Source organism: Bos grunniens, chromosome 18, assembly GCF_055505025.1.
Source record: "Bos grunniens cultivar Pamir isolate PY7600 chromosome 18, Bosgru_T2T1.0, whole genome shotgun sequence".
Taxonomy (NCBI): domain Eukaryota; kingdom Metazoa; phylum Chordata; class Mammalia; order Artiodactyla; family Bovidae; genus Bos; species Bos grunniens.
The window spans coordinates 63,157,505-63,177,995 of NC_141182.1; the positions used below are offsets into that span (position 1 = coordinate 63,157,505).

The following is a 20,491-nucleotide window of genomic DNA, read 5'->3' on the forward strand; positions in this document are numbered from 1 at the left end:
GGTGTATTACATAGTGATTCAGTATTTTCATAGATTACACACAGTACAAAATATTATAAAATATTGACTATATTCCCTGTGCCAGACATTATAGCCCTGTGACTTATTTATTTTATAAATAATTGCTGTTGGTATTTCTTAATCCAGTCTACATACTTTGCTGCCCCTCACACCTACCCCTCTCCCCTCTGGTAACCACTAGTTTCTTCTTTGAATCTGTGAGCCTGATTCTCTTTTGTTATATTTGTTCATCTATTTTTATTTTCTTAATACTTATTCTTGTTTATCTGGCTGTGTCAGATCTGAGATACGTGGTATCCTTTTAGTTGTAGCTTGTGGGATCTAGTTCTCTGACCAGGGATTGAACCTGGACCCCCTGGCATTGCGAACCCAGAGTCTTAGTCACTGGACCATCACGGAAATCACTATTTTGATTTTTAGATTCCACATAGAAATGAAAATATACAGCATTTCTCTTTCCCTGTCTGACTTATTTCACTAAGCATAATGACCTCCAAGTCAATCCATGTTCTCAACAGTCAGGATTTTGGTCTTTTTAGAAAGCTGAGGGGGCTTTTCTGGTGGCACAGTGGTAAACAATCTGCCTATCATTGCAAGAGACCTGATAGACCTGAGTTCGATGGGTAGAGAAGATCCCCTGGAGAAAGGAATGGAAACTGATTCCAGTATTTTTGCCTGGAGAATCCCATGCACACAGGAGCCTGGGCGGCTACAGACCACGGGTCGAAAAAATGACCGAGTTGACTTAGCATGCATGTATTCAGCCTATTATGGTTAGTGGCACCATACTGGCTATCTCAGAGTATACTTCATCTTTTTGTTTTGCCAACTAACATTATTATTTTTCCATGGAAAGCATTTTATTTTAAATATAACGGTGTGCACATGTTAATCCCAAACTCCCAAACTATCTGTCCCGCCACTCCTCCCCTCTGGTAACTCTAAGTTTGTTCTCTAAGTCTACAAGTCTGTTTCAGTCTTGTAAATAAGTTTACCCTTGTAAAATGTTACTGAATAGAGGGGTTTACTTTTATTCATTTTATTTTATTTTAAACTGAATAATTTGAAGAGTCAACTGGCAAACTTTTTATGCTTTATTGGAATTGTAGAAAAAGTAGGGTGACCATGATAAGCTACCTAGTATGAGTGATTGATTATAGCATCTCCCCAAAAGGTGAGATAGTTACAATAGAGTCCCAGAATAGCCAGGAGATCATTAAGAGGTGGTGGGATTTTTGAAGACGATACTGTAATTCTTGGACTCCACTCCTCACCTCAGAGCTGCTGGGCTGCTTTGGAGGAGAAGGAACCCCTTTAACAAGAGATCTAGGTCCTTGATTTGTAAGACTCTGTGTGCTCAGAGGATGGGGCCAATTCAGGGCTCAGCATGGTCTTGGTTTGCATCGAATTCCTCATAAATAATGGGCTCAGTGGAGGGGTGCACGGGCCTCAGGGGAGTGGGAGTGAACCGTCTCTCAGAGAGGGTCCCGAGGTCCAAGTGGGCGTATATCACATCTTCTACTGCAGAGTCCTGAGAGGAGAGAGGTGAGAATGATGGACTGAGATGTGATTTTCAAAGGCTGGGATATTGGGCGTTGGAAGGGCTCAGACTATGACAAGGGTTTGGGCTGGGAGGACTCACCTCGCCATTCACTGTTCTGTCTTCCATGGGCTCTCCTTCCATGATGGCAACGTCTGCAAATGGAAGAGAGTCAAGGCTCTTCAGGGTGGAGGCAGTTATTCCAGGCCTCCATAACTTTGATAGTTACATCAAAGCCAAAAAAAGGCAGGGGTGTGCCCCAGGTTGCTGAGCCTGTCTACTCCACTAAATGAAAACAAAACAAAACAAAACATTCCATAAACAAGCCCAGCCATTCACAGTCTGTCTCAGGATTCTGTGCAAACCCATGGACCCATCCTACGTCTTCTGTTATGGACCATCCTCTTCTACATATCAGCAGATTCCCAAGACCATGTAGGGGAGAAAAATGGATGGTTGTACTGGAAGGGAAGAACAGGGCTTGAAATGTCCCTGGTGGCCCAGGAATTAAGCGTCAACCTTCCAGTTCAGGGAGCGTAGGTTCTATCCCTGGTGGGAGAATTGAGATCCCAAATGCCTTGAAGCAAGTATCCTCAATGATGCAACTGCTGAGCCCGTGAGCTCTGGAGCCTTGAACTGCACCCCAGCACCACAATGAGGATCCCCCATGCTGCAGCCAAGACCTGATGCAGCCAAGAATAAATCAACACATAGTTTCATAAAAAATAACAGGGTTCCATGGGCCTCTGGAAGATGTTCCATCAGGGATTACAACAACGGAAATCAGTTTTTAACCTACAGGAAGTGAACATGCCATTCTCTGCTATGAGCCCACTCCCCCTGGGTCAGATGATGCTGAGCTCACCACCTTCAGACTTACGGTTTTGGGTAGAAAACCAGTGACAGACAAGAGCAGCGAGGATAATGCTGGTAGAGGTGAAGGCTATGATGAGCCCAAGGAAAATGTACCATGTGCTGGAGTGTGCTTGAGGAAGCTGTGCTTCTGCCAACAAGCCAAGAGAAGAAGGTCTGGTTATTCGTTGCATACACCCTGCCCCTACACACAGGAGTTATTGTTTCCTTGTGTCAAAGTGCGTCAGCATCTGTCAACCTGATCAGTTATGGCCTCCACTTCCCAGGAGGTACCAAAGCATCCAGGAGAGATGCTAGCAGTGGATGAAGTAAGGAGGCCACGCAAGACCAGCTGAGGTCTGAAACAAGGCCTCCCAGGCACCAATGCAGTTTTTCTCTGCTGCCCCATATGACAAGGCCTTGTGTTTTTGAATGAATGTGACCCTTTAATCCACAATACATTTTGCCCTCCATCCACATAGATCTCGAATGGAAACTCATGAAGTTATGACACTTTTATTTCTGACCTGTGGAATGCTTAGTTCACAAAAACTAAGAGGAATAACACATATATAACGTGCTCCCTAAAATTCTCTGCTTGCCCCGCCATCCATCCCCAAAGATCCTGGTGGAGGGAGGGTTAGCATCTCCCTTAAGCATGGGGTTAGGTCACTCTGATCCACTTTCTTCAATTTAGAAATTCCCAGTCACAGAGCATGAGAAGCTCAATGTCCCCTCTGGTTCTAGGCAGACCACAGTCTTAAATCCTGACATGACAGGGACATTGAGGAGCCCAAAGTCACAGAGCTGGGAGGTGGCAAGCCAACACTCACACAGGACCCCTCTGTCTTCTCATAAATTTGCTGAGATAGGAGACCATCTTGTTTACCTTCTGAGGTGTGTGGTTCCACGGTTGATGGGCAAGTACTTGTAGTGGATCCTTGGGGAAAAAAAGAGAGAAGGGATGAACAGTAACCTTCCTCATACTAACTGAAGGAGGAATGTTGTTTCTGGAAGGTTGACCTCCTGCCTGCCTTTGACTCTGTCATCCCTCAGAGCACTGACGGTGGAGGGGAGAGCTTCTGGTCCCTCCCTGTGAATGAGTTGAGTAGACCCTCCATCCTGGAGAAGGGATGGTGGAAGGAGGCAGGAAAGATATGCCTGGTGGTGAAAGACAGCTGTAAGCAAGAGACACTCTCTGCTCCAGGAGTGAGTATTTATGCTCCTTAATTGGGAAATCACCTGTATGTCAGAGATGCTTCTGGGAAAACTTTAAGAGCAAGTGGCCAATGCAATCTCTGATCTTCCCGAATGAGCCCAGCCTCTCCTCCTCCTGGGTCTACTCTGACCCTTTTCCTTATTTGCATGGATAGACACGACTCTGATGTGGAGCATCCATACAGGAGGTGAAAGAGGGTCGAGATGCCATATACGATCTGTGTTCCTCTCTGGTTCTCATTGCCTCCATTTCTCCAGAAGCCCAAAGGTTCCCCTAACACCAGCATGGAGCCCTTGATATAGAGCTCATCATACAGTAACATGTTATGCAAAAACCCAAATGGACTTTTTGCCCAGTACAATCTCATTTTCTATATTGTAAAGCACGGGACTCTTCATGGGTTCTCCAGGCAAGAATACTGGAATGGGTTGCCACTTTTAACTCCAGGGGACCACATTTTGTCAGGACTCTTCACTATGATCCTTCAGGCTTGGGTGACCCTGCATGACTGGCTCATAGCTTCAGTAAGGTACGAAAGGCCCCTTCACCACTTAAGGCTGTGATCCATGTGGAAGAGATAGTGAAGGACAGAGGAGTCTGTCGTGCTGCAGTCCACAAGGTGGCAAAGGGTTGGACAACATAGCGACTGAACAGGAACAACAAAGCATGGGCCAGGAAAAGGTTTCTCACCTGTGACAGACAGGAACAGTGGGTCGCTGGAGTCTGACCACAAGTAGGGAGAGCCAGTGAAAGAGCCATAGCACCTGTAGATCCCGCTGTGGGCCGGGATCCCAGGACCCAGAGGGAACTCTGCCTGGAGGGCTCCGCGGTGGCCCCGCCCTCCAGCGAGCAGTCGCCCAAGGTCCTCACCCTCCATGAGCAGATGGAACTGGTCAAAGGCTCTCTCGGAGCTGCAGACCAAGGTCACGTTCTCTCCTGACCTCACCACGGGGCCCCCCTGGGCTGAGAGAGAGGGTTTCTTGGACCGACCTGGAAGGAGGACAAGGAGGACAAGGAGGACCTTGACCTTAGAGCACAAAATAACTCTAGTCCTAAGTATAGTACTAACCGGAAGTGTGCAACAAGAGAAGCACTGCAATGAGAAGGCCGCCTACCGCCAGGAGAGAAAGCCCCACTAAGGGAGACCCAGCACAGGGAAAAATAGAGAAATAACTTTAAAAATGGAGTGTCATTTAATATCCTTTTTAAAAGAAAGAATATATGTATATGAATAACTGAATCACTCTGTTGTACAAAAGGAATTAACAACATCTGAAATCAACTAAACTTCAACAAACATAAATAAGATAAAATAAATTTTAAAAATCAACCAGATGTGCGGTTCTCTTGAAATAAACGGAACCTGCTAACTACTGCTGGAGACCATCAGAAAACATGGCATTGACCCAGAAGAAGAGATAATGGAGTGAAAATTGCCAGAATCTCACAGGATCTTGGACCACCTCTTTCTGAGGGCATGTTCAGCACTGCCCTGCCCACCCCCAGGGGCTGGAAGGGACTCCTTAGCGGGGAGGGTTGGAGGGATATCTCCCCATCTCTTTCTGCAGAAGGACAGTTAAGCCACGAGGCTGAGCAACTTCAGGGTGTTGACATTCAACTCGATCACACAAGGGCCAGACTGCAAGGGCATCTGGTACCACAGTGTGCTGCTGACAGAGGAAGGGAGCTCTGACATGAAAGCAGGAAATCAACCCCTCAACCAACCATCATTGGCTGCCTGAGCCGGGGAATTGCCCGGGTCCCTGCCCTGGTACATTTTTCTCTGTTGGTCGTCTATCACGTTCTTGCTCCTTCACTCTGTCACCGGCTGTGTCTTCTCCTTAGCACACGGCACAGTCCCTGTTCTCTTTTCCCTTTCGTGTTCACACCTCCTCTCTCTGGTTTGTTCCCTCTCTCGAGTTTGTGAGTGTCGCCACACACCTGTCATTCTCTCCCGGGACTGATGCTGGACTGGACACCAGACCTTCTGTGACACAGAGAGCAGAAGGGACTGGTCTGGCCACACTCACCTGTGATGATAATGTCCACAGGGTCGCTGGGGGCTGACCACTCATAGGGGGAGCTGCTGAGTGAGCTGTAGCATCTGTAGGTGCCCGCACTTGCCAAAGTCATAGGGCCAATGACAAAGTCAGCTGCGGCATGCCCACTAGTGAGCATCTCTCCACGTCTCTGGAAATGCCCTGTGCTGCTTTCCTGGTGCAGGATAAACTTGTCACACACCACCGGTGAGTGACAGCGGAGGGTCACATTCTCTCCCACCTGCACGAGGGGTCCTGGGTGGGCTGAGATGGAGGGTTTTGTGAACACACCTAGAAGCAAAGAGGTTGTGAGCTTCAGTGAGTCACCCCACCTTGGCCATTCCCCTGACATCTGAAGGTGTAAAACTCCTCCCCATTTGCCAGAGGAGCCAGTTACCCTTCTTGTGTGTTTTGTTGCATTCTCTTTAGCCTTGTACTCAGGCTCTGGCTCATGTTTTTCCTTCTGTCTCATGTATCTCTTTGCTCAAGACCTCCAGCCTCCTCGTGCTCATTCTAAGCTCTTTAGCTGTTGGACCTGCTCCTGGGTTCATGCATGCATACTCAGTCACTTCAGTTGAGTCCAACTCTGTGCAACTCCATGGACTGTAGCCAGCCAGGCTCCTCTGCCCATGGGATTCTCCAGTTGAGAATACTGAGTGGGTTGCCATGCTCTCAGCTTCATCCCATCCCTAATATGCGTGGTGGGGGCTGGGGTGGGTCTGCGGATGATACCCTGGCTCCTTTCACACTCATCTAGAATGTGGGCGATGACTGCAGGACGTTGGGGTGGAGGTGGAGAAAAGAGAACATTTCCCCACCTGTGACCCCACCTCATGTCTCTGGAGACATTCCTGGGACTCCTCCCTGGGGCTTCAGCTCCTTCATATGGGATTACAGCTCTCTACTGGGTGGCAGGTGCTGGATCAGGGTCGTGCCCCATCCTCCCTGCTGGCAGGCAGTGGCAGCATCCTGTCTAACTCATGCCTAGGGAGGCTCCTCCTTCCTGAGCTGGGGCACCCCATCCCTCTATTCGACACCCTGAGTTTAAACTCTCAGAGTGGGTTCTCTTTCCTGGTTCGGTCCTGGCTGGGAATCCTGAGGAAGTTTTCGGCTGCACTGGGACGTGGACCTAGGGAAGGGTTGCCTGCAGGCACGCCTGTACCCGGCTGGGCTGCACCCCTCCTACCTGTGACCACAAGCTGCAGGGGATCACTGCGTGCAGACCAGTAGGTTCCAGAACACGTGTAGGACCCGGCATGTTCTCTGGTCACAGGGCCAAGGGTGAAGTTGTTGAAATAATATCCCTGGAACTGAGGCAAACCCCTTCTCCCATCTGTTTTGAACAGTATGAATCTCTTAAGTGGAGAACGGGAGTGACACCGAAGAGTCACAGTCTGTCCTAAGGGAACCACGGGGCTTGGCCAGGCGGACAAAGACAGCTTCACATATTCACCTAGGAGAGAAGGAGACACAGGCTTTGAGAAGAAAATGGGAACAGTCAGCTCTCCCCACTGCTCTCGTGGGTGGGCTTCCCCTTTAATTCTTTGAACTCTCCTCCCCTAAAATGCAGCACCCTGATGCTCAAGGACACCTGGGGCTTGGGGACAGACAGAGACACAGTCAATCCAGGATGGACATCATGGAAATTCTCAGGACATGAATCACTCTTTGGGTTGACAAAATGTTGAAAACCTTTCTCTCAAAACACAAAACACCTGGGGATTCCTGGGCAGTCCAGTGGTTAGGACTTGGCACTTTCTCTGCCAAGGGCCCAAGTTGATCCCTGATCAGGGAACTAAGATCTCGGATCTCGCAAGCTGCATGATGAAGGCAAATAAAACACCACAGAAAAACTGATGCATGGACAAGAAGCAAAAGGAATTCCCTGTTGCATTTGTTGTAGCTCAAAACGGTAAAGAATCTTCCTGCAAAGAAGGAGACCAGGGTTCAGTCCCTGAGATGGCAAGATCCCCTGGACAAGGAAATGGCAACCACCTCCATATTCTTGCCTGGAGAATTTCATGGACAGAGGAGCCTGGTGAGCTACAGTCCGTGGGGTAGAAAGGAGTCAGACTCGACCGACTAACACTAAAACAACTAAGCAGTGAAAAAGCCACTTGACTAAAAAGAAGGAAGTAAACCTTGAACCTCACTCCTTTGTTAGCTAACCTACAATCACACATAAAATGTGGGACAAGGTCAAGGTGGCCCTGCCTGATGACCAGACCCTTCCCTGGGGTCAGGACTAGCAGGCGGTCCTGCAGACCCTGTTGTTAAGGGCTGGTTGGAGGTGCCAGGAGCCAGCTTGTAGGGGAGGGTCTGTGGGATGCAGCCTCTTGCTCCCCTCTCATGATAGAAATGGCACACAGTGGGCTTAGCTTCCAGCTCCCAGACTTCACACTGTGCCTTCAGGTCCAGAGTCCAGAGCTGGGCTAACCTCTGGGGAGAGTGAAGATGAGTATCAAGGCCAATAGGAGGACCTGGGATCCACAGGGCATGCAGCTCTCACTGTACTGACAGGTGTCTCACCCCAGCCCCCAGTGTCATCTGCATCAGCCCCAAATGCTCTGTTGAACAGAGAAATAAGGGATGGGGAGGACTCACCTACAGTTGCCCAGATCCTCAGACTCACACAGAATCCTAGAAAGAAAAGCATGTCAGAGATTGCTTGTCCTGATGGACCCCATGCTCCCTGCACCCTCATCCAGAGAACCTGGTCAGTGGTGTGAGGACCTCCCAATTTCAACCATAACCCTCTCTGACCGTGTCTTTCTGGACTCACCGAGACTCAGGAGGCTGAAGAGTGTGGGGCGCATGGCTCTGCTTCTTTGAGACAGGAGGCACAACTGAGCAAAGCTGACAGAGTCACAGGATGCGGAAGCGGGCGGTGTTGATACAGTCTGCCTGGGTCATGTCACATGGGAAGATAGCCAGCCTCTTCTCACTCCAGGGATGGAACTCTGACTTGAGCCGCATCATGGAGCACGGCTCATGACCCAATCATCAATTTTTGTTTCCCTAAACACTGTAAACCTAAGAGGATTCAGACAGATCTTGCTGCCTTAGGAAGTAGAAACGGTGCTTCAGTGTATACCATGCAGGATGCTTTTCCCAAGCTCATGATAAATCTCATTAACCTTAACTCTTCAAAGAAGAGAAATCACATGTTCCCACCTCATATGTCAGGCTCAGTGCAGGTTGCCAATTAAAGACTCATTAATAGAGACTTTTATTCTGCATTCTTATGAAAGGACCAGACATGCATATTATGGCTCTTTGAAAATATGAAAAAATTCTATATTGTAATATATGTGATTAAGAAACTAACTGTGTTAGTTTCAGATGTACAACAAAGTGAATCAGTGATACATATACATGCATCTATTGCTTTTCAAATTCTTTTCCCACTTAGGTAGTTATAGAATATTAAGTAGAAAATCTGTTTTATACAGGAGGTCCCTGTGGTTATGCATTTTTAATATAGCCGTGTGTATATGTAAGACCCAAACTTCCAATCTAACCTCCCCCTAACACTATCCCCCCTGGTAACTGTAAGTTCATTCTCTGTGAGTCTGTTTTGTAAATAAGTTCATTTTTTTAGATGTCACAAATAAATGATATCATGTGATATTTGTCTTTCTCTGACTCTTCCTCATCTGAAATTATTTCATGACTCTGAGTGGAAACTTCGCACACACAACACTCTCTCTGTCTCTCTCTCTTCCTCCCTTTCCAATCCAAGGACCACACATGTACACAAAGATAACGTATGTAAAGGTGACTGTGGTGTTTTTATGGGAGGGGGCTTTGTTCTGCCTGAAAAGGTGGACCACCTTGCTTCCTAGATACTCAGATGAACACAAAATATGTCAAGTAGGGACTTCCACACTCCAGAATGCTTGAGTGAGGGGCATGTCCAGAACAATCAACTCCAAAGTGGGACAAAATGGCCCAGCTGTTTCAGGACTCCAAGGGCAGACACACAGCCAGTTCAGCTGTTGTTCATAGACAGGAAAGAGCCTCAGCAATTCCACACCATTTTACTGGGGGTGGGGGTCGTTAAGATTAGTGATGCTTTGTAAGTAATAAATCTGGTCTCCTCTTGATCATTATGTATGTAATGGAGTAACAGTACAATCGCACTTCTTAAAATTTCCTTTTATTTACTTAATATCGTTTTTCAGAATTGACCTGCATTATTTGTCCTTTCTGTTTGTGCATTATTACTGCCATGTAATGTTTCATTGCAGATACAGATAACACAAATTTTTAAAAACTAAAACAAATTATTGAAGTATAGTCCATTTCTGCTGTACAGCAAATTGATTCAGCTTGACATATATATTCTTTTCCAATATGATTTATGCCAAGATGCTGAATAAAATTCCCTGTGGCATACTGTAGGACCTCATTATTTATCCATTCTATGTATAAATAGATTTCATCTGCTAATCCCAAGCTCCCAGTGCTTCCTTCCTTGGCAACTACAAGCCTGTTCTCTATGTCTGTGAGTCTGTTCCTGTTTCATTGATATGTTCCTTTTAGGTTCCACATATGGGTGATATCACAGAAAATTGTCTTTCTCTTTCTGTCTACTTCACTTAATATGTTAATCTCCACGTTCTTCCATGCTGCTGTAAATGGCATGATTTCATTTTTTAAATGTCTGAGTGGTATTCATTTAAATGTCTGAGACAATTAGACAATTAGGCTGTTTCCATGTCTTGGCTATTGTAAGTTTTGCTGCTATGAACATAGGGGTGCATGAATCATTTCAAGGTATAGTTTTTTCCAGATATATGCTCGGGATTGGAATTGTTGGATCATATGGAAACTCTGTTTTTACTTTTTTTTGAGGAACTTCCATACTGTTTTCTACAGTGGCTGCACCAGTTTCCAGTCCCCTCAACAGTGTAAGAGGGTTTCCCTCTTCTCCACACCCTCTCCAGCATGTTATTCATCAACTGTCTAATGATGGCTATTCTGATCGGTTTGAGGTGGTACCTCCTTGCAGTGTCGATTTGCCTTTCTCTACTAATGAGCAATGCTGAGCATCTTTTCATATGCCTGTTGGCCATCTGTGTATCTTCTTTTAAACCACAGATATCAATTGTGAGAGTGACGTCTATGGATTTTGTCTAAAATGAATGACGCCTCTGCTAATCTCATGAATGTGTTCTGAGTCCAACCTCAGATTGTTTGTCAAGGGACAGAGTGATGAGGTCCTCAGGAAAGGAATAGTGACTTTATTTGGAAAGCCAGCAGACCAATGAGATTGTGAACTTGTGCCCCAAAGAATCATCTTACCTGAGTTAGATGGGCTTTTTTGGGAGTGAGAGGGATGGTCAAACAGTGTTTACTGAATGTAAAATAACCCTAGCCCATGGGGAAGAAAATTCCAAGGAGAAGAGAGAACAATACAGATTAAATACCCACACATGAACTCACACTTTCACACTTACACACACACACATACACTAAAAGAGGAGGCGGTGTGGCTGGTTGTTGCACTGTTTTAATTAACTAATTAATGGCTGTGCTGGGTCATCAATCTGCGCACAGGCTTTCTCTATTTGCAGGAAGTGGGGCTGCTCTTTGCTGTGTGCAGGGTCTCTCATCACCGTGGCTTCTCTAGTTGTGGAGCACCCGCTCTAGGCATGTGGGCTTGTGGCCCACGGGCTGAACTGCCCTGAGGCATGTGGAATCTTCCCATTCCCGGGATCGGGCCCGTGTCCCCACATAGGCAGGCAGATTCTCAACCAGTGGACCACCAGGGAAGTCCTGTTGCAAGCTTTGTTTCCCCTTAATTAATTAATTTTTAAATTTAAATTTATTTCTTTTAATTAGAGGCTAATTACTTTACAATATTGTACTGGTTTTGCCATACATTAACATGAATCTGCCACGGGTGTACACGTGTTCCCAATCCTAAACCCCCCTCCCACCTCCCTCCCCATACCACCCCTCTGCGTCATCCCAGTGCACCAGCCCCAAGCATTCTGTATCCTGCATCAAACCTGGACTGGCGATTCATTTCTTACATGATATTACACATGTTTCACTGCCATTCTCCCAAATCATCCCACCCTCCCTCTCCCACGGAGTCCAAAAGGCTGTTCTATACATCTGAGTCTCTTGCTGTCTCGCATACAGGGTTATCGTTACCATCTTTCTAAATTCCATATATATGCGTTATTGTACTGTATTGGTGTTTTTCCTTCTGGCTCACTTCACTCTGTATAATCGGCTCCAGGGCAATTACAGTACTGTGACGGCTCCTGCCATACATCAACATGGATCAGCCATAGCTATACTTATGTCCCCTCCACTGTGGAAAATTTTAATGCTGCAGTCCTTTGTTCTAGAAGCTGTCCATGCAGGTCTAGTCGTAATAGCCCTTTAAGCCCCCAACAAGATAGAAGTTTCTGTCTGTTATGTGACTTTTAATCTGTATATGAATGGGAAAATGTTATACCTTTCAACATTTTCAGAGCCTTGAGAATAGTCTTAGTCCCTCAGTCATGACGATTCTTTGCGACCCTAAGGATTGTAGGCCACCAGGCTCCTTGTCCATGGAATTCTCTAGGCAGGAATATTAGAGTGTGCTGCCATTTACTTCTCCAGCCTTGAGAATGGGTTCTCCTATATTACAAGCTTTAGGCAACATTCGTTTACCAAAGAGTCAGCATGACTAAGCACAGACAGCAGAGTGCAAGGGTTAGAGCTGAAGGAACAGATGCAATGGGAAGTCAGGTCCAGAGATGTGTGGCTCTCCCTTTGAATGGATAAATGTGATCGGCTCCGCAACTACTGCAATCACTTGTCCTCCCACCAGTAACATTGTGCTTGTGCTTGGTCGCTCAGTCGTGTCTGACTCTCTGTGATCCCATGGGCTGCAGCCCGCCAGGCTCCTCTGTTAGTAGGGATTCTCCAGGCAAGAATACTGGGGTGGGTTGCCATTTCCTTCCATGGGGGATCTTCCTCAACCGAGGGCTTGAGTTCAGGTCGCCCACGTTGCAGGCGGATTCTTTATCATCTGAGTCAACAGGGAAGCCCACCAGTAACATAAAGCGATTCAATATTTCCTCCCACATAACATTGCCATTGCTTTCCACTTACTTTTAACGTGGACGTGGTGGGATTTTGGCATCATGCTTTTCACTATCAGTGTAGCATAACACTAATGTGGAATATATATACCTTAAATTTTAAAACTGAAGTGTGAATAAAATGCTAGCTTTCTAATTAAACTAAAAATTGATATGCAACAAACAACAAAGATTTACTGCATAGCACAGGGAACTGTGGTCAATATCTTGTAATAACCAAAATGGAAAATAATCTGAAAAAAACTGTGTGTATATGTATAACTGAATCACCTTACTGTGCACCTGGAACATTGTAAGTCAGTTATACTTCAATAAAATGCATATATTATGAAATTTAAAGATGTAACTAGCAAAATAGATAAATTTTAAAATGAAATGAAAGAAAGTAAAGTTTTCCAGTCGTGTCTGACTCTTTGAGACCCCATGTACTCTAGCCTGGCAGGCTCCTCCATCCATGGGATTTTCCAAGCAAGAATACTGGTATGCCTTGCCATTTCCTTCTCCAAGTAGGGCAAGCAAACTACAGCATACTCCCTGATGTTCTGTGTACTCACTTGTACATTGCAACTCTGCATACAGTGTATTCACATGGGCAATTTGAAACTGCCCAAAACAGGCTCAGCCCGGATGGTGGTTTGTGAAAGGTCCCTGGAAGGAAGTCAGAGGCTGAGTCCTAGGACCTCTCCACCTCTCAGTCCCCAGCTCAGCTCAGGAACCCTTCCATGTTTCACCAGCATCACTCTAGAATCCCAGTGCCCCCACCTCACCTGCCACCAAGTTCCCGGGACTCAAGTGAGACATGGGTCCTGGGAGCCCCAGGAGGACTCACCTGCAGGGTTCGGGGTCCTCTGGCCCAGACTCAGCCCTGGAAGTGAGATTTCCCACTGAAAGCTTGGGCTGATTCTCTCCCAGTCAGGACCCCTGGTCCCTCCAGCTGCCCAAGCACTGAAAAAGGCTGAGTGCTGAAGAATTGCTGCTTTTGGACTGTGGTGCCAGAGAGGATTTTTTTTTTAACTTAAATTTATTTATTTTAATTAGAGGCTAATTACTTTACAATATTGTATTGGTTTTGCCACACATCAACATGAATCCATCATGGGTGTACACATGTTCCCACTCCTGAACCCCCCTCCCAACTCCCTCCCCATACCATTTGAATCAGTTCTAATGAGGTGGATGAAACTGGAGCTGATTATACAGAGTGAAGTAAGCCAGAAAGATTCATTTTTTAAAAATTAATTTATTTATTTTCAGTTCAGTTCAGTTGCTCAGTCGTGTCTGACTCTTTGCGGCCACATGAATCACAGCACGCCAGGCCTCTCTGTCCATCGCCAACTCCTGGAGTCTATCCAAACCCATGTCCATTGAGTCAGTGATGCCATCCAACCATCTCATCCTCTGTTGTCCCCTTCTCCTCCTGCCTTCAATCTTTCCCAGCATCAGGGTCCTTTCAAATGAGTCAGCTCTTTGCATCAGGTGGCCAAAGTATTGGAGTTTCAGCTTCAACATCAGGCCTTCCAATGAACACTGAGGGCTGATCTCCTTTAGGATGGACTGGGGGGATATCCTTGCAGTCCAAGGCACTCTCAAGAGTGTTCTGCAACTCCACAGTTCAAAAGCATCAATTCCTCAGTGCTCAGCTTTATTTATAGTCCAACTCTCACATGCATATATGACCACTGGAAAAACCATAGCCTTGACTAGATGGACCTTTGTTGACTAAGTAATGTCTCTGCTTTTTAATATGCTGTCTAGGCTGGTCATAAGTTTCCTTCCAAGGAGTAAGCGTCTTTTAATTTCATGGCTGCAGTCACCATCTACAGTGATTTTGGAGCCCAGAAAAATAAAGTCTGACGCTGTTTCCACTATTTCCTTATCTATTTGCCATGAAGTGATGGGACTGGATGCCATGATCTTAGTTTTCTGAATGTTGAGATTTAAGCCAACATTTTCACTCTCCTCTTTCACTTTCATCAAGAGGCTCTTTAGTTCTTCTTTCCTTTCTGCCATTAAGGGTGGTGTCATCTGCGTATCTGAGGTTATTGATATTTCTCCCAGCAATTTTGATTCCAGCTTGTGCTTCCTCCAGCCCAGCGTTTCTCATGATATACTCTTCATATAAGTTAAATAAGCAGGGTGACAATATACAGCCTTGACATACTCCTTTTCCTATTTGGAACAAGTCTGTTGTTCCATGTCCAGTTCTAACTGTTGCTTCCTGACCTGCACACAGGTTTCTCAAGAGGCAAGTCAGGTGGTCTGATATTCCCATCTCTTTCAGAATTTTCCACAGTTTATTGTGATCCACACAGTCAAAGGCTTTGGCATAGTCAATAAAGCAGAAGTAGATGTTTTTCTGGAACTCTCTTGCTTTTTCTATGATCCAGAAGATGTTGGCAATTTGATCTGTGGTTCCTCTGCCTTTTCTAAAACCAGCTTGAACATCTGGAAGTTCATGGTTCACGTATTGCTGAAGCCTGGCTTGGAGAATTTTGAGCATTACTTTACTAATGTATGAGATGAGTGCAATTGTGTGGTAGTTTGAGCATTCTTTGGCATTGCCTTTCTTTGGGATTGGAATGAAAACTGACCTTTTCGAGTCCTGTGGCCACTGCTGAGTTTTCCAGATTTGCTGGCATATTGAGTGCAGCACTTTCACAGCATCATCTTTCAGGATTTGGAATAGCTCAACTGGAATGCCATCACCTCCAGTAGCTTTGTTCGTAGTGAAGCTTCCTAAGGCCCACTTGACTTCACATTCCAGGATGTCTGGCTCTAGGTGAGTGTGAGTGATCACACCAGCGTGATTTTCTGGGTCATGAAGATCTTCTTTTTTACAGTTCTTCTGTGTATTCTTGCCATCTCTTCTTAATATCTTCTGCTTCTATTAGGTCCATACCATTTCTTCCTTTATTGAGCCCATCTTTGCATGAAATGATCTCTAGTCTTTCCCATTCTATTGTTTTCCTCTATTTCATTGCACTGATTACTGAGGAAGGCTTTCTTATCTCTCCTTGCTATTCTTAGGAACTCTGCATTGGAGGTTAATTACTTTACAATATTGTAGTGGTTTTTGCCAAAAATCGACATGAATCAGCCATGGGCATACATGTATTCCCCATCCAGAACCCTCCTCTCACCTCCCTCCCCATCCCATTTCCCAGAGTCATCCCAGTGCACCAGCCCTGAGCACCTTGCCTCATACATCAAACCTGGACTGGTGATCCGCTTCACATATGATAATACACGTTTCAACGTTACCTTCTCAAATCATCCCACCCTCACCCTGTCCCACAGAGTCCAAAAGACTGTTCTTTACATCTGTGTCGCTTTGCTGTCTCTTATATAGGGTCATCATTACCGTCTTTCTAAATTCCATATTTGTGTGTTAGTACACTGTATTGGTGTTTTACTTTCTGACTTACTTCACTCTGTATAATAGGCTCCAGTCTCATCCATCTCATTAGAACTGATTCAAATGCATTCTTTTTAATGGCTGAGTAATATTCCTTGGTGATGGACATTGGGGCCCGGCGTGCTGCAATTCATGGGGTTGCAAAGAGTCGGACACCACTAAGCGGCTGAACTGAACTGAATAATATTGTTAGTTTCTGCCATACATCAACATGGATTAGCCATAGCTATACTTATGTCCCCTCCACTGGGAAATCTTTTAATCCTGGAATCCTCTGTTCTCGAAGCTGTTCATGCAGGTCTGGTTATAATGTCTCTTTAAGCCCCTGAAAAGACAAAAGGCTCTGTCTGTTCTGCCACTTTTTATCTCTATATGAATGGGAAAGTGTTATACCTTTCAAGTTCAGAGCCTTGAGAATAGTTTAGTCCCTCAGTCGTGTCTGACTCTTTGTGATCCCATGGGCTGTGACCCGCCAGGCTCCTCTGTCCATGGGGGTTCTCCAGGCAAGAACGCTGGGGTGGGTTGCCACTTCCTTCTCCAGGAGATCTTCCTGCATTGCAGGCAGATTCTTTATCATCTGAGTCACCAGGAATTCCCACCAGTAACATAATGCAATTCAATATTTCATCCCACAATTAATATTGCCATTGTTTTCCATTTACTTTTATCATGGACATGATGGGATTTTGGCATCATGCTTTCACTCTAAGTGTAGCATAACACTGACGTGGAATATACCATAAATTTAAAAATAGAAGAATGAATACAATGCTAGATTTCAAATTGAAAAAAAAAAAAAGGTATGCAACAAGCAAAAAAGATTTACTGCATACCATGGAGAACTATAGTCAATATCTTGTAATAACCTAAAATGGAAAATAATCTGAAAAATAATGTATGCATATTTGTATAACTTAAAATCACCTTGCTATGCACTTGCAACATTGTAAGTCAACTGCACTTCAATAAAATATAAATATTATGAGAATAAAAATGGAACCAGTAAAATAAATAAATTTTAAAATAAAATGAAAGAAAATGAATTCAGTCAGTCATGTCTGACTCTTTGCAATGCTATGGAGTGTAGACTGGAAAGCTCCAATGTTCATGGGATTTTCCAGGCAGGAATACTTGAAAGCATTGCCATTACCTTCTCCAAATAGTGCAGGCCAACTGCAGCATACTCCCTAATGGTCTGTGTACTCACTCTCACATTCCTACTCTGCATATGGTGTATTCACATGGGCACCCTGAGCTGCCCAAAAGAGTCTCAGCCCAGATGGTGAGTTTGTGGAAGGTCCCTGGAAGGAAGTCAGAGGCTGAGTCCCAGAACTTCCCCACTCCTCACTCCCCAGCTCAGCTCAGGAGCCCATCCAGGTTTCACCAGCATCACTCTAGAATCCCAGTGCCCCCACCTCATCCCCCACTGATTTCCTGGGACTGAAGTGAGACATGGGGACCCAGGAGCCTTGGGAAGGCTCACCTGCAGGGTTTGCGGCCCTCTGGCACAGACTCAGCCCTGGAAGTGAGAGATTTGCCACCAAAATCTTGGGCTGATTCTCTCCTATAAGGATCCCTGGCCCCTCCAGAAGCCTGAGCCCTGAGGTTCCCGTGAACTGGGGGCCAGGTGGGCGTCCCGTGCCCTCCTGTGGTCCCCTCCCTGCAGTCCACATCTGACCGAGGAGGGGAACCTCAGAGAGGATGGAAGGCATGTCTGAAGCTCTGAGTGTCCAGCCGCCCCCGCCCCCATCCTGTACAGATGATGTGGGGCCTTAGCGGACAAACAGGAAGTGGTCCCTGGGGGGCTGCCACCACCCCTTGGGTTTCCCACGGCCATGGCCCCGCAGCAAAGGGGCGACCCCTCTGTGGACATGGCGCCAATGTCTCCAGGCAGGGCTCAGGAGGCATCTCAGCCCGGACCTGAGGTCTCAGCTCTTTCTTTTTCTGCCCAGTCTGACCGCCTGCTCTAGAGTGTGGGACCCAGCTTCTCGTCCTGAGTCAGCCCCGGACAGTCTGGCTCCAAATAGGACTCAGAACTTTATTTTCCCAGTCCCCTCCAGAAATGGAATTTACTTCTTGTCTTTGGTCAGTTCGTAAATTATTGCATAGCACCTACTCTGTACCACACATTGGTGCCACACAGCAGAAATACACCCATGACCCAGGGAAACCCATCTTCTGTAGGTTCTTGAAGAACTAAGATTCTGCTCAATGTGGGCATCAAATGCTAACAATCATTTTTTAAAAAGAAGAAACAAGAGAATAACTGGGTTCCATGTCTACATTCTAAACATCTTAAAAATTAAGCTCCTGAACTCCGGTCCAAGCACTTCATGGCAAAAAAGGAAAAAAAAAATATTAGGGAAAAAGTGGAAACAGTGAGAGATTTTCTTTTCTTGGGCTCCAAAACTACTGTGGATAGTGACAGCAGCCATGAAATTAAAAGACCCTTCTCCTATGATGAAAAGCTGTGACAAACCTAGACACCATATTAGAAAGTGCTGTGCCAACACAGTTCCTTATAGTCAAAGCTATGGTTTTTCTAGTAGGCATATATGGATGTGAGAGTTGGATATAAAGAAGGCTGAACACAGAAGAACACATTTTTAGACTGTAATGCTGGGGAAGACTTTTGAGACTCTCATGAACAGCAAGGAGATCAAACCTATCAATCCTAAAGGAAATCAATCCCGAGAATATTCATTGGTAGGACTGATGCTAAAGCTGAAGCTGCAATAGTTTGACCACATGATGCAAAGAACTGACTATTGGAAAAGACCCTGATGCTGGGAAAGAATGAGGGCAAGAGGAGAAGAGGGCGACAGAGGATGAGATGGTTGGATGACATCAAGACCCAATGGACTTGAGTTTGAGCAAACTCTGGGAGACAGTGAAGGACAGAGAAGCCTGGCATGCTGCAGTCGATTGGGTTGCAAAAGTCACACATGACTTAGTGACCGAACAACGACAACAACGTCTACACTGTACTTGAGAGAATGGCTGCTTGAGGAGGTGGAGAGCCATGGGTAGGAGCAGGTACATTCTAGAGAGAAAAGAACATTCCATAGAACCCTGGGACACAGGGGCTTACTCAAGGGGGACAAGGGGATTTGATGATGGTCATGTACAGTACTGTCCACTGTTGAAGGATGATATTTTATTTTTAAGAAAAAATGGAAGATATAAGCAAGAAACTGTATGATAAGAAAACTTTATGAAGGTCATATTATATTAGCTGCTGTAGAGAAAAGGGAAATGAGACTATAAATTTAATTTCTTTAATTAAAAATAAATAATTTGACCTTCAATTATTCTGATATGGGTGTGTCAACCAGTATTCTAAATGATTTATGTGGATTTTTCTTATGAAAATTGCCCCTTAATAAGGCAAAAACCCATTAACAAGTGATGGAAATGATAGTGTCTACCTTTGTGTCTACTTTCAATTGGGAGTACAAAAGGAACTTGTTGAGTCTGAGTGTTCTCAGAAGAGTTGATATGAGAGAGCACACAAATGTTAAATGGCCCATTTTCCGTGTGTGTGTGTGTGGTGTAATTGTACCAGTATCATTTGGAGGGAAGAAAAGGTGAGAGCTGAGGTTGGGGGCGGGGAGTCAACTCTGGAGGACCATGAACAGGATTGAATTTGGATAGAAGAGTTTGGAGTTTGACCTGAAGATGTGGGCACCATGGAAGGATTGGGGGCAGAAAGCAGCTTCTGAAATGTGAGTTAGAAAGATGAAATGTGGAGGGTGAACTGGAGATGGGAGTGTGGGTCTGGAACTCAGAACCCAGGCAGGTTGTGGCTGGGATCCAGGTGTGGCTGTGGGTGGACTCTGTAGATGGAGAAAACATCAGGGGCCAGGGCGACCCTGGAGGCTGAACTCTTTTACTGTGTGATTGAATACAAGATGTAAAAGTCGAGGTGTTGAGTGTTACCTTCAGCGATGCCCTCAGAGACCTGGTGAACTGAGGGGTGGGCAAGCGAGGAGGGCTGGAGAGTTTTGTACACTCTGCTCCCACAAGAAAGCACAACTCTTCCTCTTGGGCCCAGAGGGCAGGCTTTACTTCTCCCAGTGACAGGCCAGTATCTGTAAAAAGCAGATTTTGTCTCTGTCCCCTTGAGGGGAAGCATGTGAGTCATTTTTGTCTCTTCAAAGCATCCTTTGATGCTGCATGTTGCTCTCCTCTTCAACCAACAAAGACTCCAGGGTCAGACAAGAATGGTCCTTGTCAGAGCTCCTGACCAAGGACAGACGCATATATTAACAGGATATGATGACAGGACTTTTTTAA

General features: G+C 45.7%; 1 protein-coding gene across 2 annotated transcripts; it reads right to left on the reverse strand.

The window, feature by feature from the left end:
- Nucleotides 1–1,101: 1,101 nt before the first annotated feature.
- Nucleotides 1,102–8,541, reverse strand: LOC147354672 (putative killer cell immunoglobulin-like receptor-like protein KIR3DX1). Of its 2 annotated transcripts, XM_086354584.1 has the most exons (9): nucleotides 8,454–8,541; nucleotides 8,276–8,311; nucleotides 6,858–7,124; nucleotides 5,663–5,962; nucleotides 4,323–4,622; nucleotides 3,303–3,353; nucleotides 2,442–2,564; nucleotides 1,664–1,716; nucleotides 1,102–1,552 (listed from the first exon to the last, which is right to left on the reverse strand). In XM_086354584.1, the coding sequence occupies exons 1-9, from the start codon at nucleotides 8,485–8,487 to the stop codon at nucleotides 1,397–1,399; spliced, it is 1,320 nt and encodes a 439-aa protein (XP_086210710.1). In that variant the 5' UTR covers nucleotides 8,488–8,541; the 3' UTR covers nucleotides 1,102–1,396. The 2 variants fall into 2 exon arrangements, with proteins under 2 accessions (XP_086210710.1, XP_086210709.1); XM_086354583.1 differs by lacking the exon at nucleotides 8,454–8,541 and having other exon boundaries at nucleotides 8,276–8,375.
- Nucleotides 8,542–20,491: the final 11,950 nt, after the last annotated feature.